This window comes from Orbicella faveolata, unplaced genomic scaffold (genome assembly GCF_042242905.1).
Source record: "Orbicella faveolata isolate gen_17 unplaced genomic scaffold, um_ofav_v1 contig_25, whole genome shotgun sequence".
Classification (NCBI taxonomy): domain Eukaryota; kingdom Metazoa; phylum Cnidaria; class Anthozoa; order Scleractinia; family Merulinidae; genus Orbicella; species Orbicella faveolata.
This window is the reverse complement of record NW_028301553.1, coordinates 29,768,842-29,790,000: the sequence shown is the minus strand read 5'-3', so window position 1 is coordinate 29,790,000 and position 21,159 is coordinate 29,768,842. Positions and strand designations below refer to the sequence as shown.

At 38.7% G+C, this 21,159-nt stretch overlaps 2 protein-coding genes across 3 annotated transcripts in view; both read right to left on the bottom strand.

Annotated features, from left to right (window-relative positions):
• LOC110049854 (uncharacterized) overlaps positions 1–20,331 on the bottom strand; it is a 58,557-nt gene extending 38,226 nt beyond the window's left edge. Inside the window, exon 1 of one of the 2 annotated variants that reach the window (XM_089293166.1) lies at positions 20,269–20,331. In XM_089293166.1, coding sequence (XP_089149292.1) covers positions 20,269–20,277 — 9 coding nt within the window. In that variant the 5' untranslated portion in view covers positions 20,278–20,331. The remainder of the gene's footprint in view (positions 1–20,268) is intronic. The other variant, XM_089293167.1, reaches the window with a different exon arrangement.
• LOC149109824 (uncharacterized) lies at positions 2,456–15,225 on the bottom strand. Its single transcript, XM_089293173.1, has 6 exons — positions 15,147–15,225; positions 15,018–15,042; positions 14,520–14,588; positions 13,469–13,537; positions 6,682–6,750; positions 2,456–4,653 (listed from the first exon to the last, which is right to left on the bottom strand). The coding sequence occupies exons 1-6, from the start codon at positions 15,216–15,218 to the stop codon at positions 2,507–2,509; spliced, it is 2,451 nt and encodes an 816-aa protein (XP_089149299.1). The 5' UTR covers positions 15,219–15,225; the 3' UTR covers positions 2,456–2,506.
• Positions 20,332–21,159: the final 828 nt, after the last annotated feature.

The window sequence follows — 21,159 nt, the reverse complement described above, 5'->3', positions numbered from 1 at the left end:
AACAGAGCACAGTCGAGGCTTCTTTATTTGTTAATGAAAGAAGTTCGAAAAAGATGTTCCCATTCAAGTTTAAGCTCTCAGGCGATAATTCTGGAGTTTTTTGGCCGAAACGTCGGCTTTGTTATGTTCGTGTTTTTCGGTTGCTATGGGCGACCGTTGCTCCTTTTGTTAGGTCAAGTCTGGGAGTGAGGTCACAAAAAAAATTCTAATTAATTCTGGTTTTGTTCGATTTCGCTGAAATTTTAGCACGATAAAGCTGGATTTTTAAGGAGTAGATTTACCTTCTGCTAATGTGTGGTAGCTATTAACGCTAAAGTGATATATCGCTTCGATGTCAGGGTTTTGAAGAGATTTTTTGCAACGTGTAGGTTCGGCGTGATTTTGTAATCTGAGATTTCTGTTGACCCTGAAGAAACAAGGTTTAGCGAGTAAACATTACAGATTGCGTAATTCAAAGTTGGCCGAGTGGAGATCTGCGTCTGGTCTCCGACAAAAAAAAAAAAAAATAAATAAACCAAGGGTAGAACATGAACCGCGCTCGGCCCATGGCCGCGCGGTTAACAAGAGAGAATCTTAATTAAGCGCTTCTTGCGTGAATACAACCAGTGACGTCACAAGGTCCTTAAACTCGGTTCCAGAGCCCGGACACAGTTTTGCTCCAAAAAGTCGATTTCAGAAGCTAAAAAGAGCACTTTCCGTTAGGATTTGACAGAAATAAAGTTCACCATTATTTTAAGCACGTTTGAAACTATAAATTGGGCTAAAAAAAGAGAGTACGAAAATTTCGTTTCAGTGGCACTTTAACAGTTTTTTTTTTTTAGATGCAGATAAAAGGAATTGACCCTCTCATGCAGATTTTAGCTAGAAGAGAGCACGAAGACGTAGTTTTTAGGCTGAAAACTGCGGTATGCTACGTTCAGTAATACGTGAAACGGGCGAGGAGGTTTCAAGATTGTGAAGAACGATCTCTCGTTTTTCACGTTTGCCAATACCATCATGGCTAAACTGACCAATCACGTTCAACAGACCAGACGTATAACATCATCGACTGACAAACACTATTCACTTGACTCCGAAGATGAATCCCGCTCAGGTTGTCGAAACGTCAGTCACCAATAACAGTTCTTTTCAGAACTCCCTCATCCGGACGATCACAGTATACGAACTACTCTATTGTCTTTATTGTTCACCACTTAATTTTCTTCCGCGCGCCAGTTCAAAAGTCATATTGATTTATTTTCATCTTTTTTAGATGAAAGGCGTGAAAGTCAAAGGTAACATTTAAAAAAAAGAAAACAGACAAATAGCGTCTGTCAATTTTTTTTTCTTTCTATAAGCTTGTTAACAGAAAAAGTTTTCACGGATGAGTACTATCCATCCGGGTATATTCCTAGCGTTTCTCCGCTGACGAACACTATCGCGTCACGTGATCAGTTTAAACCAATAAGAATAGGAAAAAATTCAGTGGTGAACTTTAACGCATAGAAATCGAGAGCGAATAATCCAATTGTTTTATCAAAAATCTACTACTCGTTGAAGACTTTATCTAAATTCTCTTCACAGACACTTCGAAAACGCCAAGAAGCGGCCGTCATTTTGTTAACAAGGGCACACTGCTACGCTACTCACGATCTATCACAGAATAGATAGTGAGTAGCGTAGCCAATCAGAGAACGGCATTCGTGATAGAGCGCTAGTAGATTCATACCAATGTGTATTTAATGTGTCGTAGCTGTAGGTGGCTCACGAAATGGACACTTATAACGTTTTTGCTAAATATTGGAGGAACATTTATAATTAACCAGATAATTTAAAAATCCCTGAGAAGACTAAATAAGGAATATTCACTTGAAATTGTTGAAAAATCTACTAGACGCGAGTTCACATCAAATTTCGAACGACAATTCAATCCTCGCGATTTTTTAATACTTGAAGTTTCAATAATTTAAAATCGTTATTTGAAGGAAATTTCATTCAGAATTCTCTAAAACACTCAGATTGTTGGCTCTCGATTTCTATGAGGCAATAACTGATCAGCGGTCTTCGGTTTCTTCAGCTTTCACCTTTTACTATTAATCTGCTTGCGTTCGATCACGAATGTCGTTCTCGTGTTGGCTACGCTATTCACTATCTATTCTGCTGCAGGTAATGAGTAGCCTAGCAGTGAGCAGTTGTTAACAAAATGGTCGCGGCTTCTTTGCGTTTTCCAAATGTGTGAATAGGATGGAAATAAAATTTTGGGCGACCAGTATATTTATACTAAAACAAGTAGATTATTTGCATTCGATTTCTAAGCAGAATAGTTGACACGGGCTGCGCCCACGTCACCTATCACACGATGGAAACCTGGTGATATTCTCATTGTTAACTAGAAATCACCAGCCCATAGTCTAATTGTTAAACAAAAGTACGAATTTTGGTTTTTCCAAGGGATGTTTCTAATATTTTGGTGGAGTCCAATATCTGTTGAAAATGCTAAGATCTTCTTCCTTTTTTAGTCAATGGCTTACCCAGTTTTGCCAAAGTCTCCACACGTGGGCATCTCTTTGGGTGGTTTGAGCAGCTGCTTAGAAGTCTCGTTGACAATCACTGTCATTCCCTGGAGCTGATGTATTTCAATGTGGCAGTGAAGAAACCACCAGCCAGGATTATTGGATATGAAATTGATGACCACGTACCCTCCAGCAGGGACCATAACTGTGTCCTTTCTGACCGTTTTGTTATGAATGGAAAACTCCGGTTTCAATGTTTTTGCCCAGCTTGGTCTGGTACATCTCCTTGTGTCGCATCCCTCATTACGACAGTTGATATCATCGCAGTATATATCACTACTGTGGTTTCCAACAAAACCAGTTGTGTTGTCATATTCTGGATATCCAACACGAACAACATGAAATGAGTGGCCATGAAGATGAATTGGATGAACATCGTGATAAGCACCAATTGCAGAAAACACCATTTGCACAGTTTCGTTTTGTGGAATTTCTATGACATGGACACATGAGCAATCGAGTGTGGATGGATTGCAGTCGGCCGTAAGGTTACACTTTATGTCCTCTCTTTCAAACTGAGAATATTGCGTTTGGGGAGGAAATGAGGGTAACAAGAAATTGCGCCCATTCACTGAACTAGTTTGAGAGTCGCCCTCAAAATTGAAGTTGATGAAATGTGTGCAATTTGGGCACTCTTTAGGCTTTGTCATTGGAAGCTCATCAGGTGGAGTTGGCTCAAGTAAACTTAGGTTTTGGACATTAACACAGGTGATGTTATATGATGGATGAAAGTTTAGAAACGGACAGTTCACTGCTTTGCATGGGGCGTCCTGTGTGCACTGTATGGGAGGAGACTTGTCTTTGATCTCTTGATATTGTGTTGATGGCACATCAACATCCGGATCATTCGAGTCCCCAGGCTGCTTGTAGTGCAAAATAGCCTCTGCCACATGTCCTAGTGACTGGTACGGTGGCTCGGACCTACTTGTATCAACCTCCAAAGTCTCTGCACGCATCCAGTAGTTATTCAACCCATCTGTATTAGTTGCATTAAGGAGAAAGTCATACCTCTCTCCTGTATGGATGATGAGGTAATCGACGTCTTTTACAGGCTCAAGCCAATAGCCGTCAGTACCCACAACAATCATTTTATGGCCATCAATGGAGAATCTGTAAGCATAGAGTCCTTGGGCGCCAACTAGTCGAAAGCGATATGTATTTCCTGTCTCAACAGTAAATATGCTCAGTCTTGTTTTGTTGTATGGAACACGAGCATGCCTGCCTTTACCATTTATAATCCCAGAAAAATACGGGATAGATCCAATGCCTGCGCCCTCAAAACCTTTTGTCAATTCATATCTTTTATCACGTGGAGTAGGCACCTCGCCATACGATGTGTTTGGATAGAAGCCCACTGCACCTTGGACCTGTACAAACAGGTCCAAGGATGCCTCTTGTTGCCAGTCTAGAAACGATAACGTGTGCTGATCTGGAAGGTCTTTAAATTCATCATTGACACCATGCTCTTTCAGTTCAGTTTGGATTTGCTTCATCCTTTTAGGTCTTTCTTTAACTATAAGCGCACCAAAGAGGCCATCTGTTCTTTGAGCACCGCTGTGAGAATGATACCAAAACGTCCCAGAAGGACTAGCAACATACTTGTATAAAAAGCTCGATTGAGGTTCTATTGGACATTGGGTCACTTTCCCTACACCATCCATCCAAGGTGTTCCTTTCTGATGCATCCCGTGCCAGTGAATTGAAATACCCTCGGAGGTAAGATTGTTGTGAACATGAATTTCAATATGTTGCCCTTCGTAAACTATCAAGGTAGGTCCAGGAATCTGCCCATTGACAGCTATCGCCAAACGGTACGTTTTACCATCCACAAACTGAGGATTGGTGCAGTCAGTGTTGTTCAGCGTTGAGCATGTTCCATCAGTCTGTAGTGGCAAAGCTGTCCCATTTTCACCGAAATAGTAGATCATTCCGTCGGTTCCTCGCATAGCAACTCCTTTAGGCCTATTCCCTATTATCTTTTGATAACGGGTGAAGGTTTTAATTTCGTCAATTTCGAGGTAAAATCTGCAAAATTCTGCCCTTGCTGTGCATTCACAGGCTGGACGGCCGCGTTCACAGCGATAAGATTGTTTCCGCGTGCCTAAGAAAAAAAGTAGAATTGGCAAAAATTAGCTTTTTCTGGGAATTGAATTGGTGGTAGCAAACTAGAAAGGTAACTCGCAAGATAATCAATCACTAAATGAATACGGATAAATCAAATGCATGTCTCCTCCAACTCTGCCTCCTCTTTTAGCTTGATGGGGAATGCAAATGGTGCAAAAAGAGACAGGTCCACATAAAAGAAGTAACAAGGGCCCACTACTTAATATCGATCTAAGGTCGTGTTTCGGTTAGGTTGATCGATTGGGTCTTTTCGTGTACTTCTGGGTAAAACCTGCTTTTGATCAGCTTGACTGATTAACCATTTCAACCAACTGTTAACCTGGCTTAAAAGGTTGCAACCATTTCAGCCGGAAACGTTTTGAGTAATGTTGCACTGGTGCATGAGAGTGCCCTTTTTTGGAGCACAGGAACTGAAACAACCGTAGAGCCACGCCATTGTTCGGACATTCCTCAATTCCGAGATCTGAGCCAGATAGGGTGAGAAGAAGTTAGGGCGGCAGAACTTTTAAAGCTGCAGAATTCTCAACAATGGAAGGAAGACCCTTAGGGAAACCAATTTCTTTTGACCAATTTCTAACGGCTCAGCGAATAGTGACTCCTAATAAAGGAGGAAAAAAAACGTTATTATTGTGCCCAACTGGCGAACAGTAACGGTCTAGAGCCACTTTCGTCATTATTGCCCGAATTATGAGTGCGTTCTGCATGCTCGAAAAATATCACGATTCCCCCGAAACAAGGGGGAAGGACATTGCCATAGCTCCCTTCCTCTTTTAATTAGGTTCTATGGCTATTCTACGAGTCCTCTTTATACTCTTTATGTATTAATTGTATTGCTCAATAATCTACTTACTTTCGGAAAACGGCTTTTCAGCAAAATCCCTTGAATGCTCGAAATCTTCATTGGGTACGTCTGAAAAGAAATGGATCAATGTTGATTAACAATGTCCATGATGATCATCACGATTTCATTCATTCAATTAACTACGCACAAAGTAATTAAGTAAGGAAATATAGCCTTAGTATGAATACTTCTAAAGTTATTTTTTTGAAATATGCTTCATAGCTGAGGTCTTCCCGATCTTGGAATTGAAGTGTTGGAGGCGCGAAAGTTCTTGTAAAAAAAAACAATTAGGCAATGTTCGAAACTGTAAATGTTGAAAGCGGAATAGAAAAGTACTCGCATTGCATGGTTAACATGTACAAAATGTATATTGGTCATTTTTCGCTTTTAAATGAGACAATATGTTATTAAACCAAAATCAAAATTGGTTTGGCATCTTCCAGGAATATAGTTTCACCCCAAAAAGCTGTTAGTATTACTTGTTAATTTATTCATTATCTTCTTACTTAATTGCATTCAGGAAGTCTTGACTTGCAATTGAAATACTGGCCAGTTGTAACGATCAACATTTTTTTCCTAAATTCTCCCCAAGAGTTTTTGCCCGAATTATCAGCATTATGCCTGAAAACGGCCCGAAAACCGTGCAATTCCCCTAAGCAAGAGGGAAGGGGCGGGGGTTGACGGGCAACGGGGGCGCCGCCAACTCTCAGATCCCCAGGATAATGCCTATGTGTATTTTACAAGTCCTCTTTCATTATCGTTTTACTGTAATTACAACTCGGGGGGTGGACGATTTTCGCCCGCGTTCTTAGTATCCTGAGAAAGAGGAGGAACACTAAATTTATGCAAAATATAATCTACTTACTTTCTTCAGAAATCTGGAGATTGTTTTTGGGAAATTCCCTAGAACCTTCAGACTCTTCCTTGGGTAGGTCTAAGGAGAAACATTTTATTTATCAATTTATCTACGCCTCAAAAAAATGAAATAAAATAGCAATTGCACTCGTTGTACGTACGTTAACACCTGCCTCAGCAGGGTATCTCATTATTGCGGTAACCAATAACAACTCGATACAGGCGATTTTCCCGCGCGCTCTAGTTTCTGTGAAAAACATGAGAGACCCCTCCTTGTCTGCCTAATGTGTTGATAAAAAAGTAACTTACTTTTCTTAAGAATCTGGAAACTCCTTTCGGGATATTCCTTTGAATTCTCCGAAACTTCTTTGGCTGCGTCTATGAAAGGAGGGAAAAAAATCAAATTTCACTCTTCCACTAACTTTGCAAGAAATAAAAAAGATCAAATAAACAATTACAAACAGCAAGGACTCAACAAATGCAACAGCCTAGCAAATTGCTGTCGGTCAAAGTATACATTGCAACTGGATGACGATAGGGAACAAAGTGTAAGCTATTTTTCCTCGCAAAATTGGGAAATTAAGTAGATTGTCGCCGAGCAGGTTCTGAAATAAGCAGTTCCTATTCACTGGAACTAATATCTTTATTTATTATATGGCTGTGTCTCACAAGGACTGGAAACTAGCGAATTCACGAGTTTGATTGCTTGAAATCGTATTGAAAGCGGTCTAGATTTTCCCATCTGGACCGGCATCTAGACCGGTTACATTTTGGGGCGGAAAAGTTGCAAACTAAAATGCAAAAATATTGACTATTTTCTTCTAACAATGTTTATCTATGGAAGAGCCAAAAAGCCTGATGAGAAAAAAGTAAAGAGCAAACTTTGGTAGGATTAAGTTCGCCTCATCGCCGTTCGCGAGCAAAATGTCAGTTAGTACAAACCGGTTACATCTAAACGAATTAAATTTTTCTTGTTTGCCATATAATGAACATCTTATTAACCGAGTTTAGTCATTTATTTAAATAAAGTCTACGAGTCCTCAGCTTCTACGTTCGCTATGAATGATCAACTGAAAGGTTTCAAGTGTTAATGGAGGAGCGCTTAGTAAATGATCAAGGGCTAGGTTTATTGGCTCAGTTGAGTTGCGGACAGAAATGTGTGAACGCAGGCTGAGCTTGTTGCTAGCAGAAAAAGATCATATGTAAATTTCCTTCTGCTTTGAAAAAAAACCTTTTGAAAGTGCTTCTTTGTTTACAATTTTTCATGATTGCGGCGTGATTGAAGGAAGTTTTGCGCGGACTAAAATGTCCTTGAGTGATTTTTCCTTCTTGTAAGATACAATCGGTGGCTGGTTAAAGATATGTGCAAGTCTAGGCTGCCGTTGAATGATATGCCAGTGTTTCATTAGAATCTTTTTAAGATTCCGTGTGGCCGGATTATAAGTGGTAACAAACGGTAAAATTTCTTTCGCCTTCTTTGTTTTGTTATGAAGAGCTTCTGTTCTGTCTGAGAACTGAACTTCAGTCAAGATTTTATGAACGAGCGCCGTGGGATAGCCTCTGTTACAGAGTCTTTACTCAAAATCTCGTTTGCATTTATTAAAATTCTCTTTGACTGAGTTGGTTCTTAAAAGACGTAATGCTTCTCCTTTGATAAAACCCTTTTTAGTATTGAACGGGTGGCAGGATGAGAAGCGTGTATACTGGAAAGTTTCAGTGGGCTTGAAGTGGGTTTGTGAATCGAGAATTTTGAGAGTTGAAAGGCGAGGTCCGCTTTGAACACCTCTGTGTCGAGAAAAACAGCGCGTTTGGATGACATTTCACAAGTAAATTTGATCGTAGGGTGGAACGAGTTAGCAAAGTTAACAAAAATGGAAACTTCTTCCATTGCAATGTTCCACAAAGAAAATATGTCATCGATAAACCTCTTCCAAACAAAGGGTTTCAGTGGGCTGGCCGCTAGCAGTCGTTTTTCAAGGTCTGCCATGAAAATAACGGAGAAAGCGACCGCCATTTTAGTTCCCATCGCAATGCCGTGAGTTTGTACGAAGTGTTTGTCATTAAACTTAAAGGAGTTTTCTTCAAGTATGAGCCGCATTAATTCCCTCGGTCGTGTGCACAGACCTCACTGCGTTCGGTCTGTACTCACGACCTCGGTCAAGATTCTCCCATACAGACCTTCTGCTCGGTTAATAAGAGCTAATTATTAATTTTTGTTATCATTGATGTCTTGCTAAGTATACTTGCATTTAAGATTCGTTTACCGTGAAATATTAGCCACGCTTGAGGACGATTGCTTATATATATTTTCTCCGAAGAGTTTTTTGCGGAATTATGAGCGTTTCAATTGAAAACTGGTAAAACTCTCTGAAACAGATGGGAGGGAAGGGAACGCTAAAGCATCCAGGACCCCCACCTATGTCTCTTTTTCAAGTCATCTCTCATTATCGCAGCAACTAATTACAACTCACTGAGGGCGATTCTCGCGCATACTCCTGGTCTTACACTAAATTTATAGCTAAAAAATCTACTCACGTTTATCAAGTCCCTGGAAATTCCTTTCCTGAAATTCTCCTAAATTTTCGAAAACGTCTTTGGATGGTTCTAAGGAAGAAAATGTTCATTCACTTAACTACGCCAGAAAAAAAAAGAAAAGAAAATATTGCTAATCAAAAATGACAGGGACATCACAATTGTCACAGCTTTACCAACTGCTGCTGACCCAGGTATCAAATTCGCATTTATCTATTCTACATTTATTTATCTATCCTGTACGGCCGGTGCAAGTATAAAGAGGTAACAACTAAAACTACCATAGAAAGGTTACTATATCATGTGACTTGTGCGGCTCAGTGTTAGACACCCCGGTCTGTACATCTATGGCTATTTTATAAGACATCTTTTATTATCGCTTTAACCAATAGGCGAATCTTTGCTGACGCCATTGTTTACATTTTTTCTCGTTAACATACGACTTTGCGCATAGAAGGTATAATGCTAGACATGATTTTACTAGAAAAACTTAAAGAGCTTGTGAAACTCAGTAAGTGGTGAAATTGTTGGCTCTTTGGGTGTAATATTCGAGGAGAAATTGGCTTTCAAAAACATCAAAATTTCTGTGTGGCAAAAGCGCTAATGAGCTTATACATTCTTTGTAAAATTTTGAGCTTTTAAACCCGCGTCGTACTATTCAATACATCGCGCTCAAATGCCTTGGGACAGTGTGTGCCCTTTCGATATTCAGTATTAATCTCTTTGTAGCTCCATCAGAAACTGTATCGCTCATGGTAATAAGGCAAATATTGTAAACAAAGATTCTCCTATTCCAACTCGATCGCCGGCGGGAAAATTCCTGCGCGCACTAGTTTCTGCGAAAAACACGAGAGACCACTTATTGTCTACTCAATGTGTTGCTAAGTAATCTACTCACTTTTCTTAAGAAGATGGAAACCCTTTTCACGAAATTCCCTTGAATTCTCGAAAACCTCCTTGCGTACGTCTATTAAAGGAGAAAAAGCACATATATTTATTCTTTTAACTTCGGTAGAAAAAAAATCAACTCGAATAAATAATTACAAAACAGCAGGGAAACCACATTTGCAACAGCCAAGCAAACTGCTGAAAGTATAAAGTAGTAAAGAGCTATATTCCAACTGGATGATGACAGGGAAGAAACTGTTAGCTAGTTTTCTTTTCTAAAGTCAAAGCTAGTTGTCTGGATATCGAGCGTCGCCACTGCCCAGATCTTCCAGCTTTTAGGCTTATGTCGATTTTACAAGTCATTATTCATTCTCGCTGTAACCAGTGTTTTACATGTCAATGGTTAAACAATTTACTTTTTGGCTAAATCTGAGGTAAAAATACTCTCCTCTCAGCCGTGAACAAATAGGTGCTTGGTATGTTTCTATGTATGCATTCAGGAAGTTATCATAGGCATAAGGCCTCCTTCGGTTTTCGGGGGGGTTCGGGGGCGGTAAACTTCTTGCCCAAAACACTACGCAATGCCCGAAAATGTAAACGTTCAAAGCGGAATAGGAACGCACCCACATTGCGTGGAAAACAAGGTCGTATCGCTCAGTTCTGGCGTGCAATTAGGACAACATGTTACATATTGTCGCCAAGCAGGTTTTGAAATAAGTGAATCCTATTCACTTGTACTAATTTATTTATTCATTTATTTTTTTATAATTTATTTATTTATTTATTTATTTGTTTAATTTGTTACACTCCCGGCCACCTCGACGAACGCGTTGATGGACACAAACAAAAATCGTTGTCAATTTGAAAACATTACTTGAGCGAACATACCTCGAGCGTACCTCCTTGTCTTTCAGAACAATTTCACGTGCTTACTAAATGTTCTAACAAATTTGATTGCCTATTTAAGAAGACGCTTTTTATAAGAAAACTCAAGGTTATTCCCCAGTATTGCATTGCGCATCCCTACTGCGCATAATTTCACGCGTGATTAGCGCGCGCGCATTAAAAAATGGCGGCTTTTTATTTACTGCTAGACCTCGCCATAGAGGTAAATCGTCATTTTTTCGCAAACGAGTATGGTGACCTATCATTTTTTTTCTGTTGTTTTGAATTGAGTGATAAATTTCTCTGTGTAAAATAGATATGGACCAATTCTCAGTGTAGAACAAAAAGTAATCGTCGGAAACGTGAATTTAGCAAGTAATCGTGACTACAATCATGGTGCTATTATAAGGATTTATATGGGTATAAACAAGCTGTTGCTCCTAAACGAACATGGGGACCCCTAATTTTTATTTCAAATTTTAAGTTCCTATAATATAAACAATCAATAGGCAAAGTTTCACAAAAATTTCAATGCAGGTTCTATTTCAGTGGGATGACCTTAAGCCATCCCTAAACGAGCAAACGGACTCGATTCGCGCAAAGGTATTCACTTGAAGAGCTTGCGATCCTTTGTTATTATGCTAATTTGTAGAGACTGTATATAAATCAAATCTTCGTATTATTTATCCACTTTGCCTTGAGAATGGTGTCACGATGACGCCGAAACGTCAGCGTTTTAAGGTTAATATTCGCCTGCTTATGTTTTGAGAAATCGTTATTGATCAAGACTTTAATTTTTTTTATTTTTTTTTTAAATTATTGTTATATCTTACTAAGTATATTTGTATACAGGATGTGTTTACCCTGAAATGTTGGCCACACTTGAGGACGATTGCTTTTATATCTTTTCTCCAGAGAGATTTCGCCGACTTGTGAGCGTTTTGCCTAAAAAAAAACTGTCAAATTCCCTGAAACGGACGGTAGGGAGGGGACCGCTAAAGCTTCCAGGCCCTCCACCTATGTCTCCTTTCAATTCATCTTTCATTACCATTGTAACCAATTACAACTCGCTGCATCAGGACGATTTCCGAGCATGGTCTATTATCTGAGATCACAGAATTGTCATTGTCTACTAAACTTATAGCTAAATAACCTACTCACGTTTATCAAGTCCCTGGAAATTCGTTTCCTGAAATTCTGCTGAATTCTTGAAAACTTCTTTGGCTGGATCTAAGTAAAAAAAAAATATATTCATTTAACTACGCCAAAAAAAAAAATCTATCTATCTATCTACCTACCTACCTACCTACCTACCTACCTACCTACCCACCTACCTACCCACCTACCTACCTACCTATCTATCTATCTATCTATCTATCTATCTATCTATCTATCTATCTATCTATCTATATATTTAACAAATAGATTCCATGATGCCGTGCGTCTGTTTAGTAGTAGATCACAGATGACGTCAAAATGTGGTAAGAACAAAAAAGTGGCACACGAGGCGATAAAGCTTTTCTTATTTCAAAATCTTTCAACATATTAACTCGAAAGCCGGCCTTTGCCCACTTTGGCAAAACGAAAAAAGTCTTTTGACGTGATCTATTGTCTATACAAAATGAAACAATCTCATTGGTTGCTATGCGCAACAAAGAATTGTGATTGGTCCAGGAAAATCACGCCACTGTCAAACTTGACTCGAGCGTCGCTTCTAGTTGAATGAAAACTTACAGCAAAAGCAGAATTGAATTACGAAATCTACAAATCTTAAAGAAAATGCTGGAAAAGTCAAGTCAGTTTTTGTCATTAGAGCAGCCCTGTGAGCCGAAAAGCTTACACGTTGCCTTGAATATTTCAGGAGTTGAAAAAATACGCTTGGAAAACTTGCGGTTGCAGTCAACCTGGAGGCCTTTCGATTCGAGTTTTGGATGAAGGAGCGTTAGTGACGGTGGAAATTTGTGTCCTCTGTGGTTGGTGATTCTCAAACCAGTTTGAAATAGTATCGGAGACACCTTTTAGGTGCGATACAGTTGGCCGTGAGCTGTAGTGAGCTATACTTTGCTCGCTGCTGTGCCCTAAAACGGACTGGAACATTCGCATCGGAAAGCAAGATTATGTGTTTATCTGATTTTAAGAAGTAGTGTTTTGGCGTTTCATTCCTGCCATCAATCAGTGCGTTAACAATTATTTTAAGACTGTGAATAGTTGAATTTTTTAAAGAAATTAATCTCATAAGCATTTTGTTTATTGGGTTTGTTAAATTCGAGAGCAATGGTTCTCGGCTTACCAAGACCAATTTTGTGTTTGGTTTAGTCTCGCTCGACTGCCGACTGCGACCGCTCGAGTATTTTTTCAGCTTCTCCTACCTGTTCAATTCCTCGACAAGACTTTTTTGTAACTTATCTTTTGCCCAGTTACGTAAAATGTTATCTAAATTCTCAAAACTTTCCGCCATTTTAAAACACAGAGGGAAAAACTTTGTAATGATGGCGTCAAACTTTGTAATGATTGCGTCTGAACCAATCAAAATGCGAGAATGTCTTGGGTTATTATATAAATATATATACTCACGCTATCCACAACAACCGAGGTATTTTGAACAGCGACAACGTTTTTTAAAATGGCGCCCACGCAACAGATCCAGATACAAAGTCTAGACTACAAATTTCGTAACCAATTCCAACTCGATTGCTGGCGGGAAAATTCCCGTACGTACGCACTAGTTTCTGTGCAAAACATGAGAGACCACTTATTGTCTACTAAATGTGTTGCTAACTAATCTACTCACATTTCTCAAGAAGACGGAAGCTCTTTTCGGGAAGTTCCCTTGAATTCTCTAAAACCTCTTTGGGAACGTCTGTTAAAGGAGAAAAATCAAATATATTTATTCCGCCTTTAACTTTGCGAGAAAAATAAATAAATCAAATAAATGATTAGAAACCAGCAGGGACACCACAAGTTCAAGAGCCTAGCAAATTGCTTGCGGTCAAAGTATAAAGTGGTAAAAAAAACTAAATTACAGCTATATGATGGTCGGGAACAAAGTGTAGGCAGTTTCCCTCTCCAAGTACAGAGCTAGTTGTCCAGGTACGTTAGTGCTTCCATTGCCCAGATCTTACAGCTTTTAGGCTTATGTCCATTCTACAAGTCATTATCCGTTCTCGCTGTAAACAATTACAATTCGCCGGAGGCGATGTTTTAAACGTTTAAACAATTTACTTTTTTGCTAAATCTGCGTTTCAAAATTTCCTTCTCTCGGGCGTGAAGAAATATATACTTTGTTTGTTTCTATGTATGTGTGCATTAAGGTGATTTTCGTAGACATAAGGCCTCCTTGGGATTTCGGGGTTTAGGAGGGGCGGGGGTGGGGGTAGCGTAGAAAGCGTCAAACCTCTTGCGCAATCTCGTTGTCTACTTAAGGTGGCTAAAAACAGTTTCCAGCACAGATTTTGATGGGTCGTTACATCAACTCTTTATCACTTGATGCCACAATAATGGCACCATAAAACTGTCCAATCATTGGTGAACACGTTGTTTTTATTTTTGTGGCACAGTAGGTTACCATAGCAACAGTGTGACCTGCTAAAACACCTTTAATTGCAGTTTTAAAGGCGTATAATTCAAAAACAGAACTGTGTAATAGAGTCGCTTGCTTTATGGGAGGTACAGACCCCGCGGTTTGCACATCTACGTCTATTTCACAGTACATCTTTCATTATCGCTGTAACAAATTTCATTTTGATCACTGGAGGCGATTTTCCCGCGCTTACTTGTTTAAGCAAAAAAACATCAGAGACCACTCGTTGTGTGCTAAATATGTTAATAATTAATCCGCTTACTTTTGTTGAGAAACTGGAAACCCTTTTCGGGAAATTTCCTGGTCTTCATGATAACTTCTTTGGGTACATCTATTAAAAGGAGAAAAAATCAAATTTATTTCTTCTTTGCCAGAAAAAATGATAACAAATAAATAATAGCAAAACAACTGGGACACCAAAATGGCAACAGCTCAGCAAGTTGCTCACTCTCGAAGTTTAAAGGAGTAAAAAAGACTTCATTCAACCGGATGATTATAGGGAAGAAAGGGTAAGCTTTTACGCTTATGAACTGTTTTTTTTTTTTTTTACGTACATAGAAGGGAATTCAGGACTTATAATTTGCTCAGCTCCTATAACCACATCCAAATCCAGGCCTGTATCGTATTAGATGTAATGTTTGAAATAGAATCGCATTCAAACATTTCAGCAACAATATTGTAGCATTTTACAAGAATTTAAGAACAATTATTTTGCTATTGCTACTTACAATTGTTAAAGGAAGACGGTTGATACACTTACCAGGGTCTTTGTCTTGGTTTCCGTCCTGTTAAACAAACATGTTAATCATTTATCAGTATGAAAAACCATTTCAGACAACTCAGAAGAACTTAAAATCAAAATTCGACGGAATGGCGGCCACACACTTACATGAACTTGTTTATGACGAGGGACTGACGCCACCAAGGCCCAAGTTATAACGAAGAAAACAAAACGCTTCATAGTCTGAGAAAAGAATGAGAAATGAGTAAAGGAAATCAGCAAGTTACGTTAATTACTGCTGAGTCGTGTTAAATCGCTTCAAATTACAGTGTTGCTCAAAAATATGGCAAAGCTAATAAACGTGTAACTTAATTATGAATTTTCATGAGGTAAAACATCTATATATTCATCACACTTAGGTATAAGCCGCTGGTTCATTGATGACCACCGCGGGCTTAATGATTCGCACAGTGAGCTTAAAGCAAGTGACTACAGCGGATTCAAATATGCCCACCAAATGGCTTTTTTTACTAGCCGTGTTTTCGATACACGGATATTTTTACATGCTTGACGGTTCTTTCTTCCTCACACTCCTTTGAGGCCTGGATACCGGGGCATTGGCGTTAGGCGGAACTGTCTTCTAGCGATTTCAGATCATTTGAACCGTACGTTGAATACAGACTGAACTTATCTGTTGCCGTTTAAATTAAATCGTTAATTCAAGAAAATTTAACCGTCACACGGTTAACCGTTCACAATCCAAAGCGCAAGCTCTTGCTACTCTGGTTTTAAAGCATTTATTTCCTATTATGGGTTCAGGAGACTCCACATGACCTCCTGAAACAAGCGTATTCCAAAACTTACAAAATACGCCGAATATATGCTCTCAGAGTTTGGGAGCAGCCTGTTTGAGGGCTGATACTATATCTAAAAGTATATGCTAATCCACTACAGGACTCTGTCTGTTTAATCATGCACACTATTGGGCGAAGATCTATTTAATTACTCTCAAAATAGAAAGTACTTAGCTGAAGCTAATTAGTTGATTTCAAGAGGTGGTTATCACTGGTTAGTTGGTTGGGTTCAGTGATTTCAAAGAAATCTTGGTTTCGGTTCAAAACTCGCCTAATACTTCTTTTATGCTTTGTAGACCCTAAAGCGACAATTCATGAGTACCAGTCGAGGTTATCAGACAGATAAACAAATGGTCTTTATTTAATCACGGTAAAATTCGTCAGCTGTAAAAAACAATTTATAAATAACTAATCTATATCTTAAAAGCTGCTTTCCACTAACACCCTCCCTTAGAGTACTTTATTGAGTAGACGTTTGAATTGTCCAACGGACTCTGCTTCCCTTACATCACAAGAAAGACTCTTCCGATGAATGGCCCCGCCATAGCTAAAGCTATTTTTGTAATACTTTGTGCACGGTAATGAAACATTGAGTTCACATTCTCAGAATGCCATGGGTTACATTCAGGTTCTTGCTTTTCAGATTTAGAACTTACAGAGCCTAGAAGCATCTAATGCAGTGACCTTTAAATCATCGTAGCTCTTTGAAGTTGCTGCTGGCAAGCTGGATTTTTCCACCCTAGCAGTTGAAATAGTTAATCTACTCTACGTCATAGCTTGAGTAGGTTTTAAACACTGGCTGCTCTATTTTTGTAGCTTTTGTACTTTTTTCCGGTATTCTGCTCATAGAACTTTCACTTTAACTTTGCAAGACAATTTGGAGGGTAATTAGTTGTTTTCAAGGGGTGGTTATCACTGGTTAGTTGGTTGGGTTCAGTGATTTTCAAAGAAATCTTGGTTTCAGTTCAAAACTCGCCGAATACTTACGATGTGTTCTCTCTTTTATCTTTAGTAGACTCTAAAGCGACAATTCTTGAGTACTCCTCGAGGGTATTAGACCGATAAACAAATGGTCTTTATTTAATCACGGTAAAACTCGTCAGCTGTAAAAATACAATTTATAAATATCTTATCTTTACCTAAAAAGCTGCTTTCCACTAACACCCTGCCTCACAGTACCTTTTTTAGAAGATTTTTGGATTGTCCAACGGACTCTACTTCATTACGACACAAAAAAGACTTTTCATAAGAATGGCGCCGCCATAGCTAAAACTATTTTTGTGATAGTTTGTGCACGGTAATGAAACATTGAGTTCAGATTCCCAGAGCGCCATGGGTTATATTCGGTATCTTGCGTTTCAGATTTAAAATGTAGATAATCTAGACCCATCTCTTGCAGCGACTTGTAAATCATCGTAGCCTTTTGAATTTGCTGCTGCATGGCAAGCTAGATTTTTCCACCCTAGAAGCTGTAATAGGTAACCTACTCTACGTCATAGCTTGAGTAGGCTTAAAACACTGGCTGCTCTATTTTGGTAGCTTTTGTACTTATTTCCGGTATTCTGCTCATAGACCTTTAACTTTAACTTTAGAAGGCATATATTTCATTTCAGAAATATACGGATAAAGCCGGCCACACATTCTTACACGCAACACAGATCAATTATGGTGAGAAAGAAGAAAGGAAAACTCTTACCTTTCAAGAAAATGACTTCACTGCAGACATGAAAAACATGCAGTTGAAAATTTGCTTGATCGATATTTTTTTAGATTATTGAGTCATAATCTGTCGGGACAAACTTGGATAAGTGCTCTTAGTATGTCTTGTTATGCAAATGTAAGTAAAGTCTTTACACCTCAGGAGACACAGAATCAAGTGTTTGAGGTGTTGGCACGGAATCGGTTGTTTGGTCGAGAAATCTGCTAAGGACTTCACAAGCCAAAGTTCGAGTGGTTGCTATTTCTTATTTTAAAACTTTTAATTGTTTGTGTAAGTTTTAGAGTTTTATGCCAACTTCTTAATGCGGTTGATGGACGTGAGTAGTGATAAAAGATTTTTACAGTGCGTTTCACGCAAGTGCTTTGAGTGTGTCTTGCTATGCATCCCAGTATAGGGTAGAAGACGGATAATTAGTTACGACAAACTATTTGCTTTCGTGCGTCAAACTGAAAGCTTAGTCTGATACTATCTGTAGTGTTTACACCACAGTACACACATGATCAGCCACTTGAGGTTTTGACGCCGAATTGGTTGTTTGGTTGGGTAATCCCCTAAGGGCTTCACAAGTCCAAGTGCGAGCGGTTGCTATTTCTGGTTTTAAAACCTCCTATTTTTCTGGAATGAGTTTTATGACAGCTTCTTGATGGAATAATAGAGTTTTATAGTGCTTTCACGCTTTCAATTAACAGGAATGATTTGAGCGTTCAATGATATGTTTGAGATAGATAAAAAAAATTGCATTTGACATTTCACATAACTACATATGTAAAGCTATATTTTCTGTCCACGATATTATCCGGTTTTATTGTGTATAAGAAAGGTTTGTTTGTGACCAATGAAGATTATACTCAGAGTCCCTTAGGTTACATGCGGTTTCTCGCTTGTCAAATTTAGAACTTAGATAGTCTGGAGCCAACCTGTGCAGAGCCTTATAAACCATCGTAGCAGCTCTTTGAATTCACTTCTGGCAAGCTAGATTCTTCCACTCTAGAAGTTAGAATGGGAGACCACCATCTACGTCATAATGTGAGTAGGTCAAAACACGACCTGCTCTTTATATGCAGCTTTTGTACTTTTTTCCGGTATTCTGCTCATGGAAGACATATATTTCCTTTTGCAAATAAACTAATAAAACAGGTCGAGCGTTCTTATCAAGAACAGATCAATTATGATGAGAAGAAAGAAAGCAAAACTCTTTCATTTGAAGAAAGTAACTTGACTTAATACATGTAAAAGGGTTTGAGGTTTGTTATACTAGAGAAACGTAATCTGTCGGGGATGACTCGGAAAAAAGCTGCCTGTCTTAGCAGATTGAGGACAAAAGACAGTTAAACTATCTCCTTTCATAAGTCGAACTGAAAGCTTAGCAGTGATATATGTCGTCTCAACACCACCGTAGACACTTAATCAAGTGCTTGAGGAGTTGGAGCGGAATCGGTTCTTTTGTTGAGTAATCCGCTAAGGACTTCACAAGTCAAAGCTCCAGTGACCCTCTAACTGTTTGTATGAGTTCTATGGTCCCTTGTTTCTTAGGGACCAGCAATAAAAAGATTATTACAATGCCTTCCACCCTCTCAATTAACAGGAATGATTTGAACGTTCTAAAATATCTTAGGGATAGATCAATAAGTGCAGTTGACAGTTGATATAATTATCAGTGTGAAGGGTATATTTTTCTGAGCATGATATTTTCTTGTTTTATTGTTAATAATGCAAGTAAAAGTATGCTTTATCAAGCAAAGTTTTATTTCTTACCAGTCACGTTTATTTGAGACAATTCTAGAAGAAACATACGACACTAACTTCTAAATTGCCACTTCACTCGCTTCTTGTACTTATTCATCATAATTATTTTTTTGATTGTTTGATTTACGAAATGCTGTTTATTAGAAAGAAGAAACCTAGCCTGAACACGCAATCGGATTCCATCCGCGCGAAACTATTTGTTTAAACAAATATGTTAATGAACAATCACACCTCTCACCGCATATATAACACTGTTGAACCGTTATTTTCTTGTCACTTGATAATGATGTCATGACGACATCGAAACGTTGTGTAAAATTTCTATCGCTCATTTTTATTTTGAAATGTTTATCGAAATTTAATCCCATTCAATTATTTTTTGCCACAGAAAAGGTAGTATCTACAAGTACAACAATTTACGTTAGTCGAAGACACCCCCAAAAAGAGCACCAGACTTGCAAAAATGAAAATGACTTGCAGCAGAGTGAACCTTAATTGTTAATATAGTTTTAATACTCCGCTGAACCGTGGATGGATACTGGCGGGGAAGAAGACTTTGATACAGTAGTATAAATTGCTTAAGATTTATGTGCTGACAGTGATGCGAGCGAAAATATGCCGTAACAGTGTACTTAAATATTTAGGTTGAAAAAACATGCATTGTGGGCATTAATTGGTAATGATACTTCAAGAGCAACGCTACCATAATAAGGTTAGTGGCGAGGCGGGGAATGCTCGAACATTAATAAAGCAAACTGTACCAGTGTCGATAACACACCCAGTGCTAGAGCGAATTCTTACTAACATCAAAACAAAGGAGAGCACATATGACCTCCTGGAAATGAGAGTATTCCACAACCCACAGAACACTACGAATACTAAACTTGGCACAGCACATATTATGCCATTTCAGAAGCAAGACAAAATAAGCTACACAGCCATACCTCAGTAGAATTAAATTATAACTTACCTTTGGCATCAGACTCGCAGGGTTTGGGAGCAGAGTGCTTGCGGGCTGATATATATATCTAAAAGGATATGCTAATCAACCACAGGACTCTGTCTGTAATAATGCACACTATTTAGTGTTGTGATAAACACTCAAAATGCAAAGAACTTAGCGAATTTGGAAGGTAATTAGTTGTTTCAAGGATTGGTTATCACTGGTTGGTTGGTTGGGTTCAGTGATTTTCAAAGAAATCTTGGTTTCGGTTCAAACCTCGCCGGATACTTACTATGTGTTGTCTCTTTTATCTTTTGTAGACTCTAAAGAGACAATTCTTGAGTACTCCTCGAGGGTGTTAGACAGATAAACAGAAAGTCTTTATTTGATCACGGTAAAACTCCTCAGCCTTAAAAAATTATGAATAACTAATCTATACCTAAAAAGCTGCTTTCCTGACTAATACCGTGCCTTACAGTACTTTTTAAAGCAGACTTTTGAGTTGTCCAACGGACTCTGCTTCCGTTCCATCACAAGAAAGACTGCTCCAATGAATGGCGCCGCCATAGCTAAAGCTATTTTCGTAATACTTTGTGCATGGTAATGGAACATTGAGTTCATATTCTCAGAATGCCATGGGTTATATTCGGTTTCTTGCTTTTCAGCTTTAGAAATTACATAATCTAGAACCATCTCATGCAGCGACTTGTAAATCATCGTAGCTCTTTGAAGTTGCTGCTGGCAAGCTAAATTTTTCCACCCTAGAAGTTGCAATAGGTAACCTACTCTACGTCATAGCTTGAGTAGGTTTTAAACACTAGCTGCTCTATTTTTGTAGCTTTTGTACTTATTTCCGGTATTCTGCTCATAGAACTTTCACTTTAACTTTGCAAGACAATTTGGAGGGTAATTAGTTGT

Excerpts from the sequence above, each read along its gene's own strand:
- LOC149109824 (XM_089293173.1), bottom strand. The coding sequence starts at position 15,218 with ATGAAGCGTTTTGTTTTCTTCGTTATAACTTGGGCCTTGGTGGCGTCA. Across the intron at positions 13,538-14,519 it reads TTTCCAGTTTCTCAACAAAA|ACGTTCCCAAAGAGGTTTTA; the intron begins GTAAGCGGATTA and ends CTCCTTTAACAG. Across the intron at positions 4,654-6,681 it reads TTTCCAGATTCTTAAGAAAA|GCACGCGGAAACAATCTTAT; the intron begins GTAAGTTACTTT and ends TTTTTTTCTTAG.